This window comes from Ptychodera flava, chromosome 9 (genome assembly GCF_041260155.1).
Source record: "Ptychodera flava strain L36383 chromosome 9, AS_Pfla_20210202, whole genome shotgun sequence".
Classification (NCBI taxonomy): Eukaryota; Metazoa; Hemichordata; class Enteropneusta; family Ptychoderidae; genus Ptychodera; species Ptychodera flava.
The window spans coordinates 2,117,626-2,134,026 of NC_091936.1; the positions used below are offsets into that span (position 1 = coordinate 2,117,626).

Here is a 16,401-nt window from a genome sequence, read left to right on the forward strand (position 1 = left end):
ACGGACGGCAGATGACCAACGCCACATCATATCCATCTATTAGATGACCTCTATGTCGCTGACAGCGGAGCTAAAATGTTACTTTATGTTAAGAACACTTGCGGCACTTTCGGCTTGAATTGTTATGAAAGGACATAAACTCTTGATTCAAGCTGGTATTGTTGGTTATCAATTACAAAGATACACTTTTTACTGATTTGTCACTTAACTGTCTGTCATGAATAAATTTATCTCCTGGAAGTCTAACTTGAAACAACTGAAGGTGGAAATGATACTAGACTTGGTGGTGAAAGAAATACAATTAAAAAGTTGCACAGGAAACTCAAAGAGCTAAAAGAAGATTGATCAATGATCCATCTTTTAATCAAACTCATGGTAAATAACCATTGATAATCTCCATATGAAATAATAATTCAAAAATTAAATTTGACTAACCAAGTATAGTCGGTAATGCACCAGGACTGCAGACTACTCCTCTTTCTAGTTGTTTGGGATCAAACTGCGTCACGCATAGCCCTGTCCTGTCACCCTGAATAATTGTGTTTATGGGCTGTCTGAACATCTGGATGGATTTCACTTTTTTGGTCATCTTCAAGGCTGGAATTTCTATATTCTGTACAATCATCAAGAATATTTTGTAGTTATTAAGTGATTAAGTATTTTAAAATCTTGTACTCCTCCTGATGAATGATTTTCAATTCTAGTTTATCTGGTAACATATCCACAATGGTCATCATACGATAACTCAGCTACATTTCTATCATCCTTATTGTTTGGGTAGATAGTTTTTGTCAATGAAACCAAAATAAGAATCTCTGCCCTCCCAGAGTACATCACTTTCTTAACTTTTTCCAGTGATGTGTACTTGCAAACTGAGATATACAAATGCAACTCAGTGCGCATATTACTATAAGTTGCAAGGCTTTGCAGGAAAATAAGATGTGGCTTACATCATTGACTGATATACTTCCGCTGAGTACTGTGCCTGTCATGACAGTCCCTTGTCCTCGAATTGAAAAACAGTGATCCACAGCATAAATAAAGGGTCCATTGGTGTCTCTCTGGGGCAAGTAAGTCTGCCTTTTCAACTCCTGTGGGTTTGAAGAAGAAAGAGAGAATACCACTGCTTTTCTTATTTTCATTATGTCTCACTTTGCTACACAAATAGTTATCAATATTTCTTTCATATATTGTCATCAATATTTTTTTATAATTGTTTATTTGGTCATAGCTGTAACATTTGATCTATGTCAAGTATCTTTGTTCTGTTTACAAAATATGGTTACTTGTTTTGGTGACAACCTAATCTTGAAATGCTAAGACTTTCATGTGTCAACACTGTGCCAGTATTGGACCAGAGCCATTTCAGAGGTGTTTTAATGGCCTATGTATGAACGGCCACACTTGTAACTTGGATGATATCTAATATCATAGTTACACAGAACTTGAATTCCAGTACAAGAATGTTATTACTCAAACATTGTCACTTTTCATCATTAAAAGTTATCCTTCCTATCTACATGTACATCTTGAACAGTCTGTGTGTCTTTTAATATGGAGATTCGACTCGTGGTTACATGGTCATTACGTCACTCGTATTTTCCTTCGCTGAACAAAGAAAGATATTAGGGAATAATATACTTATCACATGCACAAGCCAAGAATTCGTTATTTTTGGCAAAGTAAAAGAAGTTTTCCATGACGATTCCGCGTTTAAACTTTTGAACTACTTGAGGAATAATATCGATACCAATACTCCGTGCACAAGTTATCAATCATTTCCAGTCTGCCATCGTGTGAGCAAGGAACACGGCGTTCACATTCGTTCGTGTATTGAGCAAATGCCAGACGACCTCTCGGTCTACACGTACCTTCTGCAAAGTTATACAATGTTTCAAAGACAGCATAGGCCTAGAAATTCACCTCAGACGAAGAGACGCTATTTTTCGGGAACAAACATCGGCTGAATCTCGAAGGCACGAACACTGTAAATGTCGCGCCTGACCCTGGTTGCAACGCTTACGGAACTCACAGTACCAGGCCAGCTTCAAGTTCGTTGTTTCCGCAAATTATTCATGTAATTCTTTCGGAATATACAGGCAGTACACTCTTGCGTTTATATCGTTCGGATTATTATTGTCGTAGTCTGTGAAAATATTGATTTCATTACATGACTTTTGGAGGCCTGGACACCGCACTTGACCCCTTTGTTGTATGTAGTGGAAACAGTACACAGTGCGTCGACAGTTCAGGCATGGATGTCTATACGAATATGAACCCCCATGCATATTGGCGACAAAACTAAAACAAGAGGGCTGAAAGGGCTCAAAATTTGCCTAGTTGATGTATTTTGTCAGACTCTAATAATCATGACCGATGTTTACGACATTTTCACGACGGACACATTTTGATCATGGGAAAAATACCGGCCGGGGCCTGCCACAGTGTTGTTTGTTTACATTGACGAGCACACTGAAGATCAACGCAAAAACAGGTCTGACGCACAAAAATTGATGACATAGACACTGGTTGTCGTGACGAAGAACGACCAGAGAATAAATCCCGTATTTTTTGTTCGGAGACGACAAACTTGGCTTGTGCATGTGATAAGGTTTATTAAATAGAGTATTTGTAACAAACATTGGCTTACTCAGAAAACTTACACGCAAATCTAAAAACACCATGAACTGTGGACAGTGTAATTTGACAAATATATTACCTGCACTATAAACTTATCCACACCTTCAGGCAAATCTAAAAACACTATCAAGAGAGGACGATGTAAATTTGACAACTACTTTACCTGTACTAACTCATCCACACCTTCAGGTTCTGTTTCCGGTGCCTCTGGTCCACCCGGCTTTGCTGAAACTGGTATGATTGGTGAGTTGGCAAACCTAGTATTCTCCAAAGTCTTCAGCATTCGTTTTGTCATCTGACAGAGAGGTAAGAAGGATCATTTGTTGAGGATGGATTGTAGAAAGTGATGAGTACTACGGCAGATGGTTGTGTGTGATGCTGGTATAATTGCAGGCAGATCATATCCTGGACAACATACAACTGATGCAATATACATATATACATACATAATTGGTAATGTGCTTCTACCTGAAAATTGGAACATGATTATTTAAGAAACTGGAGACTTCTGTACTAGCAAGGAACTGGTAACTTTGGCAGTTGAAGAGTTGCTAGTCATTAGGAGATGAGTGTATTGATGGGAACATGCACGTACAGCCTTGAATTATGGGCTATCACCAGTGAATGCATTGTTTATAAATTTCTCACTGTTCTGATACCCTTAAAGAAAGTTGTTGTGTAACACGGCTGGTGTTGAACTAGCAAGAACAAATAAAATTTACTCGTGGTGGCCTCTAGATGGTTTGGACTTGGACCTTCTTGCAATGGTGAAACCTAGACTTGCTCAAAGTCTGTGGGCATATAAATATCAAAACAGAATAAATTGAAGGAAAAAACTTCTGCCAAGTGGTAGGCTATTGTGTAGATCGCAAGGTGAACACCTTGGACCACAGTAAAATGTAAAAGAACCCTAATATATAAACAAACCAACTGCAAAAACAATGTAGAATTATTGGTATTCCAGTGTACACAGTTATCCAAATGTATTTGTTTGACATGACTTCCCAATGTGTGTATTTCATAGAAAACTACAGGAGTCAGGGTGCGACATCTTATTTCCAGGCAGACCTATTATCTTGCTATAACAAGGAGAGCTAAGGCAAACAACTTGTGAACCCATGAGCCACTCAGAGGCTGCTTTGGCAAGACTTGTGAGGGCTGGACAGCCACAGAACCTTATGAAAACATAATCCCAGCTAGTCTAGTTGTATGAAAGAGATATGAAACAGAGAAATAAGGAAATTTTTTACAAGGGTGATAAGTTGTGTGTGTTCATCATGATATAAGATGATATGAAAGTACTGTATACGCATGGGTAACAAAATGTAATGGTAGGTTCAGGCTAATGGCGACTGAACTGGTCATATGGGATGGGAAAGGATAGGATAGGATAAATAAGTTACATACAGCTGTAGCACCTAGTATCCATCAAGTAATATTCACTAGCGCTTTACAATAGGTAAGTTCTCTCAATTCATTGTGGATGGGGTTTCCCTAATCTATAGATACACGTACAACAAATAATATAGCATATGATGAGAAACATACTTACCCCTTTGTGTATGGCCCGGAGGCCTTGAAATGCAAATACAATAGCAACATAGCAAACAGACATGTACACTTTGATAACTCACCTTATCAATTTGTTGCTGTTTTTTCTGTGGTGGCAGCAAATCAGTTTTATTGAGAACAACTACCATTTTTTCACAAGTTATCTCTCCAATAACTAAACACTGCAAACATAGATACATATATATTTATAAAGTGACAAATATCACATAATGTTATCTCATTTTACAGTACATGCGCATCTTCAGGGTGTTTCTCAAAGGTTTAAAACAGACAATACTGAAAGATGCACAAACAATCTCAGTATTTTTGAGGCTGATGAGTGTGCAAATATTACTGAAAACACTCAAATACCTTCATAAACAACATGGCAATACCAGTAGCACTCATGTTCATCTTTTGGTGTTTGTCCTGGTCATCCTATGTGCTCACAAATGTGATGTGAATTTTGCATATTCTAATGGTCAGCACTACACACTTCTGTTTTCAAAATTCCATTTTGGTGTGCAGTGCTATTTGCCATAATGTCAATGTTTCTTTCATGTTGCCTTTTGACAGAGAAAGTACAAATTGTGGATATAAACCATACATTTCTTGTTCTTGATTCAATTCAAAAAAGAAAGTAGTTCACTTGATGATACAAGGATGTCTGTCAAAATTTTGAAGACATTGCATGAAGGTCAAGAAATTACTCAGTTCAACAGTTGCATAGAACAATATCATTGCAAAAAGTGTTTATTATTTACCTCTGCTGTTTGAGTTTGGACACCTTTAGTAACATCAACGACCAACATCATAAGATCTATGATTTGTGCACCTGAAATAATGTCAAGATTTCAAAACATTATTATGGCAACTTCCAGATAATTGTAGCAGCCATGCCAATCTATCTCAAAATTTTACAGCCACTGTGTAAATACAGAACCAAAGTCAATATTCAGGGAGCAATTTGTATGCTAAAAACTGCCTCAATCTGACTAGTTATTGTTTGATCATACAGACTGCAAATAGACAGCAGTTTTATTGGCATTCACCTAGATCACGTTTGTTCTTGACATGGTCACATGTTTTTGACATGTGACATGTCACTTGAATGGGTCTACAATGTTGTACTGGTCTCATTTTGGTGCAAAAGAACTGATTTTGATTGGAATTTGAACTTGAAAAAGTTCTCAGGGATTTTTTAAGATGACACAGCTGAAATATAGATAAATGAACATTTCAGTACAGTAATTTTTGCATTTTGTACACATAACATAAAGTTTGGTGACATTTAATACAGCAGATCAGTGGCAAAAGCATTTTGAACTTGGCAAGTCAATAAGCAAATGATGAATGCTTGCGCAGGTGATTTAGTTCTGCCCTAGCCTCTCTGTGGATGTAACCGTAATAAATTCAGTGAGTGATTCTTGCCCTTTTCATGTCAGGCGTTTACTGTTTTTGATTTTTGTTACAATCTTTCATTCCATCCAGAGTTCAAATTTTCACTGTTTATCTCAGTAGCTATTATTTTGTGTTTATTGCCAGTATGTGCGAGTATATGTTGGTGTTTACACATGCTAGGGACACCAGAACAATAAATGAGTCATTCACTTTTAATAAAATACATGCATGAGCAACATGAGAATGATGAAACAACTCGCTGTAGTTTTCTAGATTCTAGAAGTAATTTCCAATGTTTTCTTATAACTATATATAGTTTGAGAAATTAGTTTTCTTCAGGTCACATTTTACCAATCTTTTCATTTTTTTTGTCATGAAGTCATCCATGATATTTACAAAGGAACAGAGAGATTTTTTCATCAGTTCCAATATTAGTTCATACTTAAAGAATTAAAAAAATGGGAAAAAATAAATTATAATAGTGAGCAAATAAAGGACTTCTGTGGATATAATAGAAAATAAGAGTGGTAGGACATGAATTCAACTGTGAAGACAGCGTGGTTAGACATTTAACTGTATGTGAGGACAGTGTTACAGGACATGAATTCAACTGTGGCCAGAGTGTGATTGGACATGTGAAGTCAATTGTGGGCACAGTTTGGTGGGACATGAAATCTACAGTGAGTACAGCAACATGAATTCAACTGGGAGGAGTTCAGGGAATGCTTCTGAAAAGTAGGTACTGTGCAATCATTAGATGTCAAAAATTCATTGTTTATCACTACATGTTTTGTGACAAATGCAATATGATGTTAGAAAAATAAATTTGATAGCATTTGGTACACAATATGACATCAAATCAATTCAAGCAATCACTATCATTCAAGGCAAGTAAATCACCGGGTCATAGAAACAAACAAACAAAATAATAACAACAACAAAAAAACACTGACAAACTCAATAGTGCAATCTCAAACCACTATTTAAGTGGGCCAGTACCAGGTGTCTAGAATGGGCAAGTGTACCCTGATAGTATGCTACACCCATCAAGATTGAACTAAAGTGACAAACTAGTTGTACGGTAATTCAGCTAGTTGCCTAATTATTATTGTGAGTGAAAGCCTGGAATACTGTCTCTCATCATCTGAGTAACAGATTTGACATATTTTGATATAAGATCTCCATATCTACCAGAAGTGTGGTTTATGATGCAATATGTCTACAATCTATCAGTGACCAGGTACTTTAATTACCTCCAATGATTGTTCTGATTAGTGAGGCATGCCCAGGACAGTCAACCAGTGTCATCTGTAATTTTTCATATTTACCATCCTTTAAATGTTCTGGAATATCCGTCAAAAAGGATGAGAAGCCTACAGGAGGATAAATAGGAATTGAAATTAGGTTTATTGCCAGTTACATTTGATAGTCTTCTTAACTCCTAGTGTTACCTGTCATTTTCATCAGAGTTTGTACATCTTGCGATGGAACATTGGATCACTATTACTGTAACAAAAATATATTTTACTTTTTTCTGCTCAACATTCTCTTTTCTCCAATACATTTTGTTGTATTTTATGACTTTGGAAATTGTTATCCCGTCCTGATGCTGACGCTTTTCTAAATTAGATTGTTAAATGATGTCATTTGCTAACACATTTTAGCTATTTTTGCCTTCACAAAGTCTGAAAAACAGTGAAAACAAGCAGCCTGAATGAAACTTTCTAATTTTTAAAACTATCAAAAAAAGAGTTCTTTCTGAATCAGGTATCACAGACAAGGATTAAGCACCAGTATATTATTTTTTCACTGAGAAGAACACACACATATGGTCTACTGTAGATGTTTGTGTGTACATCCATCCACCCATTGAGAAAGTAGTATCTGGTTATATCCTATGGCCATCTTTAACAAACATTGCTCTTGTATCCATGAGCATCTCAATCATAATTAACATATTGCAGTTTTTGTTGGACTGAACAAATATGAATTTAATAGCAGGATAAGTATTAAAATAACCAAGCATTAGTGAAAAATGGACACACTACAAGTAAAATCAGTTGCTTCACTAGCATACAACATACCTAAGTCAAGGGTTATCCCACGTTCTTTGCTTTGTGGATTTTTATCAAATGACGCTGTAGCTGCTGTCTGACTCAGAGCTTTGGCTGAAAGATAAACATGCAAAATATGTATAAATTGACGAAAATATCAAGATTCATTTCCTCTTCAATATTGTAGATGTATTGTTACGTGCAGAGAAAACGAACAAAAGGGTGAACTCAGCAGTTAACGTTTAAACAGAATTTATTACAAAAATAAAACTAATTGCTAAGTCAGGGATAGAGTACAAGCTTTAAAAGTGTACAGACTACTTATCTCAGCTGGGACGGCAAAGCTCCAGTCTCAGAGTTGTAACAGTCAGTCGAATGAATGAACAGTCCTTTGGCTTGCAGGCTTGAAGCTGCACAAAGTCCACAGTATAAATCCAGCGTTGACAGTGAAGGTCTTGAAAAGTCTTGAGAATGACTACTGCTGGAGTTTAGTAACACACAAGAGACACGATCCCAAAAGTCTGACTGGAAGCTGAGCACGTCCCTTTTATAAAGGCATATAAGAACAATCTAGAACTTTTATTGACATGCTAATTACTGTTCTAAAATTATCTCCCTTACACAACTAATCAACTTTCCAGAACATTCCAAACATGACTAATTGAATTCAAGGTTGTTAGGTCATCAAGGGCAGTGACCTTGAGAATGTTCTAGACTAATTGAACTCAGGTCATGAGTGTGGGGGAAATGACCTACATAACACACCCCCTCTTCAAAAAAAAGAAAATTTTTCAAAGAAAAATCTTTCTTTTACAAATGTAATCTTGAAAAGGATTTAAGTACTCAAATTTTGGTTTACTCTAAAGTAAAGTTTCTTGAAAGTGAACAACAATAAAATTTCTTGAAAGTGAACAACAATAAACTCTAAATACGAGAGAGACAGTCTGCAATTAAATTGTCTCTGCCTTTGATATGTCTAATGTCAAGATTAAACTCCTGTAACATTAAACTCCATCTTAGCAATCTCTGATTTTTGCCTTTAAATTTCTGCAGAAAAACAAGAGGGTTGTGATCAATATAAACCACTATTGGCTGATTTGAAGAAGTAACATAAACTTCAAAAGCTGTAAAGCTAATAACAAAGATAAACACTCTTTTTCAATTGTAGAGTAGTTTCTCTGGGATTTGTTAAATTGCGTGAAAAATAGCAAACAGGATGATCTACACCATGACTATCCTCTTGCAATAAAACAGCACCAGCAGCCGTATCACTAGCGTCCACAGCTAATTTGAATGGCAAAGTGAAATCTGGTGCAGACAACACTGGAGCACTTTGCAGTATGGCTTTAAGTGTATCAAATGCCTGTTGGCATTGCTCTGACCAAACGAACTTTACTTTCTTTTTAAGTAAGTTAGTCAAAGGCTCAGTAATTGTGGAGAAATTTGGACAGAATTTTCTGTAGTAACCAGCCATACCGAGAAAGCGCATCAGTTGTCGTTTGCAGTTTTATGGGAAAACTTGAAATGGCACTGATTTTGGCATCAACAGGTTTTACCTCACCCTGTCCTACAGTATGTCCGAGGTAAGTTACCCTTGCCCATACAAACTCAGATTTGGCAAGGTTGACAGTCAACATTGCTTTACTCAGTCTCTCAAAGGACTTCCACATGAGCTTGATGTGTTCCTCCCAGGTGTCACTATACAGAATGACGTCGTCAACGTAAGCTGCACACCCGTCTAGCCCGGATATGACGTCGTTGATCATCCGTTGGAACGTTGCCGGAGAGTTCTTCATTCCAAATGGCATCACCTTGTACTGGAACAATCCGTCTGGCGTAACAAAGGCGGATATTTCACGAGCACGATCCGTCAGAGGGACTTGCCAAAATCCCTTCAGTAGGTCAAATTTCGTCACATACTTGGCTTTTCCCCACTCGGTCGATGCAGTCATCAATCCTCGGGATTGGGAAAGTGTCTGTCTTTGTTAAAGTGTTGACCTTCCTAAAGTCCGTGCACATACGATAACTGTGGTCTGATTTGGGAACAAGTATGCACGGCGAACTCCAGTTACTTTTACTGGGTTCAATAAAGTCATTGTCCAGCAGGTATTTGACTTCTTCCTGGAGATATTTCGCTTTTGTTGGATTCAGTCTGTATGGATGCTGTTTTACAGGCTTACTGTCCCCAACATCAACGTCGTGATAGATGACGTTTGTCCTCGTTGGAACATCTTGAAACAGGTGTTTATATTCGTGGAGCAGTTCTTTCACCTGTTGTTGTTGTTCTGGCTGGAGGTGTGCCAACTTTGTAGACTCCAGCTTCTCCAGGATTTCTGAGTTCTGAAGCTTGACCGAGCCCAGCTTTGAGTTTAGAGTATTTTCACTCAAGTCAGTTTCAGTATCACTATCTTCATAATGGTTTGAACTGACTGCACTGACAGGCTGAGTTATAGTAGGATTATCCCTATCAAAATATGGCTTAAGCATATTTATGTGACATAGCTGTTTTTGTTTTCGCCTGTCAGGTGTTGTTATGATGTAATTTAAATCACTCAATTTCTTATCAATTAGATATGGCCCAAAGTAACGAGCATGGAGTGGTTTGCCAGGAATTGGAAGTAGAACAAGAACTTTTGACCTGGTTCAAACTTCCGTTTTGAGGTGCTTTTATCATATTTGGTTTTCATTGACTGCTGAGATGACTCAAGATTTTCTCTGGCTAATTCACATGCTTTAGAGAGTTTCGTACGAAAATCTGACACATATTGCAAAATATTCAGACAATCATCATCGTCTGATAGGAATTTCTCTTTAACAAGCTTAAGTGGGCCACGGACTGTATGTCCAAATACAAGCTCAAATGGGCTAAAACCAAGAGACTCCTGAATTGACTCTCTAACGGCAAAGAGCAAAAAATAAATTCCTTCATCCCACTGCTTCTCTGTGTCAAAACAGTAGGTCCTAATCATGTTTTTCAAAGTTTGATGAAATCTCTCAAGAGCACCCTGACTTTCTGGATGATAGGCGGATGACCTATACTGTTTAATGCCTAGCTGATCCATTACTTGTTGAAAAATACCAGACATAAAGTTGGAGCCTTGATCGGACTGGACACATTTAGGGAGGCCAAATAAAGTGAAAATTTTGACTAAAGCTCTCACTATAGTCTTTGTCTTTATGTTTCTCAGTGGTATGGCTTCTGGGAACCGAGTTGATGTACACATAATTGTCAACATGTACTCATTTCCTGATCTTGTTTTTGGTAGGGGCCCAACACAGTCTATTAGTATCCTACTAAATGGTTCTTGAAATGCAGGAATTGGCTGTAAAGGGGCCTTTGGAATGGTCTGATTTGGCTTTCCTACCACTTGACATGTGTGACAAGTTTTACAGAAATGTGCTACATCCTGCCTGAGATTAGGCCAATAAAAGTGACTGAGAATTTTATGATAAGTTTTCCTGACTCCTAAGTGACCAGCCCAGGGGGTTTCATGGGCCAGGCGCAATATTTCAGCACGGTAGGGCTTTGGAACCACAATTTGATGTTTTATAGCCCAATCGTCATCAACCAAAACATCTGGAGGTCTCCATTTACGCATGAGAATACCAGACTTTGTATAATAGGAAACAGAGCTATCTGAAGTTTTACCTTCATCATCTACCCTGTCAAACAAAGACAAAATATCTGGGTCTTTGTGTTGTTCTGCAATGAGATTTGATCTAGAAAATGTCTGACTTTGGTCAGCAGAAGTTTTACTGGAAGTTTCAAATCCACGAGGGATAACGGAATGATCCGTGTCAAACACCTGACTGAGAAAGGTGTCATTTAAGTCAACATCTGTGACATTATTCTTGAGAGTATTTTGATTCTCGAAGTTTTCTTTGACATGGCTCGAGTAATAGCACACGAAGGAAATAAATCAGGTATCTCTTGTTCAATTGGCTCTGGATCCTGATCTAAACTAGGATTATCAGTCACAAGTGGATTAGTAATGACCTTGTCCCCAGCAAGGTCGTTTCCAAGAAGAAGGTGAATCCCTTCAAAAGGCAAAAAAGGCCTAATACCTAAAGCCACAGGTCCAGAAACAAAGTCCGAAGACAAATAGACATTATGGAGAGGAACAGGAATGTAGTCATTACAATCTACCCCCTTAATAAGAACTTTAGAACCTGAAATGACTTTTCAGAAAACGGCAGGGTATCTGCCAACAAAGAGACTGGGAAGCCCCGGTATCTCTTAAAATTTTGACAGGGGTAGCGGAAGAAAAATCACTAGAAAGTGATATAAAACCATTATGAATAAATGGTTCGAAAATACCCATAATGCTATCTTGTGAAGAATTGACCTTGACCTCATTAATTGGGGATGAGAGGGGTTTAACCTCAGAAAATGTGTTGCACACATTATTAGACTCTAATTGAGTTGATGAAGAAACAAAGCCGGTTGGCTTAGATCCACTTTGACCACTTTGACCTTCACGTTTTCTTTTCAATTTGAAACAATCTGACAATAAATGGCCGTCTTTCTTACAATAATTACAAGAAAGTGTACCGAACTGTTTGTCAGAAGGAGATTGAGACTTGGGATCTGATGATGTGGGAGTGTTACTTGAACTCTGTGAACTGTTGTCATTTGATTTCCTACTGTCCTTTGAGAAATTCTTGGATGAAAAGGAGGAGTTAAATTTACCTGCATTGTTTCTGTATGAAAAGGACTGGGATGGTTTGCTGAGAAATGAAGATTTGTGGGTCAATGAATAATCATCGGCCAAACGTGCAGCAACCTCTAATGTATCTGCCTTTTGTTCATTGATAAATGTCTTGATGTCACTCCGAATGCACCTTTTAAATTCCTCAATCAAAACAAGTTGTCGTAATTTGTCATAATTCTGACTGACCTTTCCGAAGAACACCAACGATCAAACAGTTGTTCTTTTGTTCGAGCAAATTCAACATAAGTTTGATCCTTCACCTTCTCACAATCCCTAAATTTCTGACGATAAGCTTCAGGCACCAACTCATAGCCCTTGAGAATTAATTCCTTCACAGAATCATAATTTGAAGCCTGCTCTACTGACAACTGAATGTAAATTTCTCTGGCTTTACCCACCAAAGCACTCTGCAAAAGCATAGACCAGGACTCCTTAGGCCAGTTCAGACTCTGAGCAATTTTCTCAAAATGAAGGAAATATTTATCGACATCCTTTTCTTGGAAAGGGGGAACTAACCTGAAATGCTTAGTGATGTCAAACTTGTCTGAAGGGAAGAATTTTCCTGACTGTCCAAGCTCTAAACGTTTTATTTCTAACTGCAGTCGGTGTTCTGCTAATTCTCTTTCCTTTTCTTTTTCCTCTCTTTCTTTCTCCCTTTGTCTTTCTTCCATTTGCAATTCTTTTTCTTTCATTTCCAATTCCCTCTCTTTCTCTGTCTTTCTTCCATTTCTAACTGCATTTGTATTTTTTCTTTTTCTAATGCCTGTCTCTCCTTTTCCATTTGTAATTCTTTTTCTTTCATTTGTAATCTTTTCTTTTTTCTAATGCCAATTTTTTAGCTCGAAATCTGCCTGTATTTCCAATTCTAATTTTTTGAGTTCAAAGGAAGACTCAGGCTCATAATCTTTTAAGGCAGACTCCTCAAAATGGCCAGAATTAACTAAATGTTTTGCAATCTTGAACTGTATTTCTCGCTTGCGCATAGATCTTTTGACATCTACTTTAAGGAAATTGGCCAGTGCTATGAGGTTGTCTTTTCTGAGGGAATTAAATGTGTCCTGATCAAGGTCATCCATAATTCGTCTGGCTTGAATTCCGCCATGATTGAATTTCGCTGAGTTCACAGTATACAGTAGTTTTGAAAAGGTAGGCAAAATGTTGTCAAACGGCTCAAAATATTCGTCTCCCGGACGAGCCCCCAATTTGTTACGTGCAGAGAAAACGAACAAAAGGGTGAACTCAGCAGTTAACGTTTAAACAGAATTTATTACAAAATAAAACTAATTGCTAAGTCAGGGATAGAGTACAAGCTTTAAAAGTGTACAGACTACTTATCTCAGCTGGGACGGCAAAGCTCCAGTCTCAGAGTTGTAACAGTCAGTCGAATGAATGAACAGTCCCTTTGGCTTGCAGGCTTGAAGCTGCACAAAGTCCACAGTATAAATCCAGCGTTGACAGTGAAGGTCTTGAAAAGTCTTGAGAATGACTACTGCTGGAGTTTAGTAACACACAAGAGACACGATCCCAAAAGTCTGACTGGAAGCTGAGCACGTCCCTTTTATAAAGGCATATAAGAACAATCTAGAACTTTTATTGACATGCTAATTACTGTTCTAAAATTATCTCCCTTACACAACTAATCAACTTTCCAGAACATTCCAAACATGACTAATTGAATTCAAGGTTGTTAGGTCATCAAGGGCAGTGACCTTGAGAATGTTCTAGACTAATTGAACTCAGGTCATGAGTGTGGGGGAAATGACCTACATAAGAGTATTTACATACAAGATTGTTACAAATGTTGAAATTGTTTTGGGATCTCTAACTGACTGATAAAACTACCACTGTTCCTCCAAAGGTGAACATGGTCTTTCTCCTATTCAAAGATGACTTTGAATTACTTTATGGCAAGTGCTCGCAATGTCTTTTGATCAAAAATTTTGCATGGCTGGCAAAAATAATAGTTTATTGATAACACTTAAGACTTCGATTTGACTCTCTTTGCCATCAAGCCTGGCATCGGAGAAGATGCAGCTGGTGTCAGTACACTGCATGGCAGGAGGATGTCAGATGTGGTGGTCCGCATTCATAATCAAAGTAAGAATAGTTGACCATATTTTAAACAAAACTAAGATGGTTCTATTCAAAGATCAGGCTATCTTCAGAAAAGCTAAAAAGACTCCTGGTCAATCTATAGGATGTGCCAACTTCACACTTTTATTCACCAATAATCCAGCAAACAGCCTTAAATGACAGCTGAAATGAACACATCCAAGGACCAACATGTAGGGGCCACTATGTGGGGAAGATCATTTCATGGGCCCTTTAAATTTTGACTGTGTTGATACAATATCGGGTAAGTCTGGTATAATGTTAAAAGCTAAACACGCAAAATATAAATAAATTGACAAAAATATCAAGATACACAAAACCTTGTAAATTGACAACATGCCACATAGGAAGGCAAATAGACTTGGAATTCATGAGAAGAGATTCAGAGTGTCAAAAAAAGTGATTATAATAAGAATGATCAACAATCACATATTGACATGCTTTACATTCCAATTTGAACATCACAAACACTCTAGTTTTGTAACCAAGGTGACTACCCATGGTTAACATATTCTACGACGGGTCATATACCATGTGATGTGAGTTGTATTTGTGTCCTGTCTATGACATACTCCTACGTAATCATGCAAAAATGCCTTGAGTTCAACTTGCCAACACAGCAGAAAGAAAGTTAGAAAGGTCTATTAAAGAAAGGCCTACAGAACAAGCAAACTTGCTAAAATGTGAACATTTTACTCAATTTCTGTAAAACAAAGATTACTTGTGATAATACTTCTATGTAAAGCATTACCATAATCAAAGAATAATGTGAAGAAATGTATTATAGATTTATAGTGTCCATTGACTGGCCTATCTCTCACACACTGTCTTGTAACCAGTGATATCAATCACCTATCACGTATATACCACCAGTTAATTGCATTTTTATCCTGACCTGTATAAAGCTGCAAAACTTTGTTTTCATGGATGTCACAAAGATAACAATGAGCATGGTGTTTTATGTTTAGCAATGCACAAACATAGAACATGATGATTAGATCCTTCAGTCAAACACACAGTGCTTCCCCTAAATAATTGGGACCTCACTTAAAACAATGTACCTTGGTGCTTTAACTAGTAAGATCTTTAATCAAAACGATACCTTGGTGTTGAAACTAGTTGTGACTCTCACTCAAAACGATACAATGGTGCCTAAAACTAGTTGGGACTTTAACGCAAAACAATATATTTTGGTGCTGAAACTAAAAAAATGCTTCAAGGTAACCTCTGGAAGAAAAAAATTGCCGCAAGGATGCTGGGTGAAAAAAAAATTGTAGTCATTCCCATTTCCTCAGACCCCCCCCCGAGATCAAATGGTCCATCCCTAACTGACCTGAGCTGACCTCTGAGTGGTAAGTTTACTGCAGTTTGTTATGCTAATTCTCTTTTAGCAGTGCAAGACCTTAACATCCTTTCAATTCTTCAGGTAGGAGATGCGGGGAGTGTGAAATGCATCAAAATGGCGCGGTGACTGTTTGGTCCCATCGATCTGCAAGTTAACATGGTGAAATCACGGTCGACCGTCCCTCCATTAAAAGCCGTGGTGAAATGAAAGAAAGTGATCTTCGACGTTTACTGTTGCACCATGGAGGTCTTGCTTTCTACCTCCATGGTTGCACATGGAGGTAGCTGCCACATGCGCTTAGCTTGTTGCTTCGCGTACTTGTTGTATCATGGGGGCTTCGAGACGCAACGAGCCAAGTGCCTGTGGTAGCCGCTTCCGGCCAGCTGCGTGCTGGGCCCACGACCGAGGAGGGATGCTAAAAAGCCGAGGAAATTAACATTACCTAAAGATGTCTTTCCACTGTCAATGTGTCCAAGCACTCCAAGATTGAAGTTCAATGTGCTACCAGAACCACTTGCCATTATACCGATTATTAACGATTACGGCATGTATTAGCTGCAATAATGCATACGATTGAGTAAGGGCA

The 16,401-nt window shown here is 37.8% G+C and overlaps 1 protein-coding gene across 1 annotated transcript in view; it reads right to left on the bottom strand.

Annotated features, from left to right (window-relative positions):
• The window catches only part of LOC139139733 (selenocysteine-specific elongation factor-like), a 37,925-nt gene extending 21,526 nt beyond the window's left edge, over positions 1-16,399 (bottom strand). Inside the window, exons 1-8 of the mRNA XM_070708598.1 lie at positions 16,258-16,399; positions 7,677-7,760; positions 6,846-6,965; positions 4,956-5,026; positions 4,275-4,373; positions 2,804-2,935; positions 951-1,091; positions 436-613 (exon numbers count right to left, since the gene is read on the bottom strand). Of these exons, the coding sequence (XP_070564699.1) occupies positions 436-613; positions 951-1,091; positions 2,804-2,935; positions 4,275-4,373; positions 4,956-5,026; positions 6,846-6,965; positions 7,677-7,760; positions 16,258-16,336 (904 nt within the window). The 5' untranslated portion in view covers positions 16,337-16,399. The remainder of the gene's footprint in view (positions 1-435; positions 614-950; positions 1,092-2,803; positions 2,936-4,274; positions 4,374-4,955; positions 5,027-6,845; positions 6,966-7,676; positions 7,761-16,257) is intronic.
• Positions 16,400-16,401: the final 2 nt, after the last annotated feature.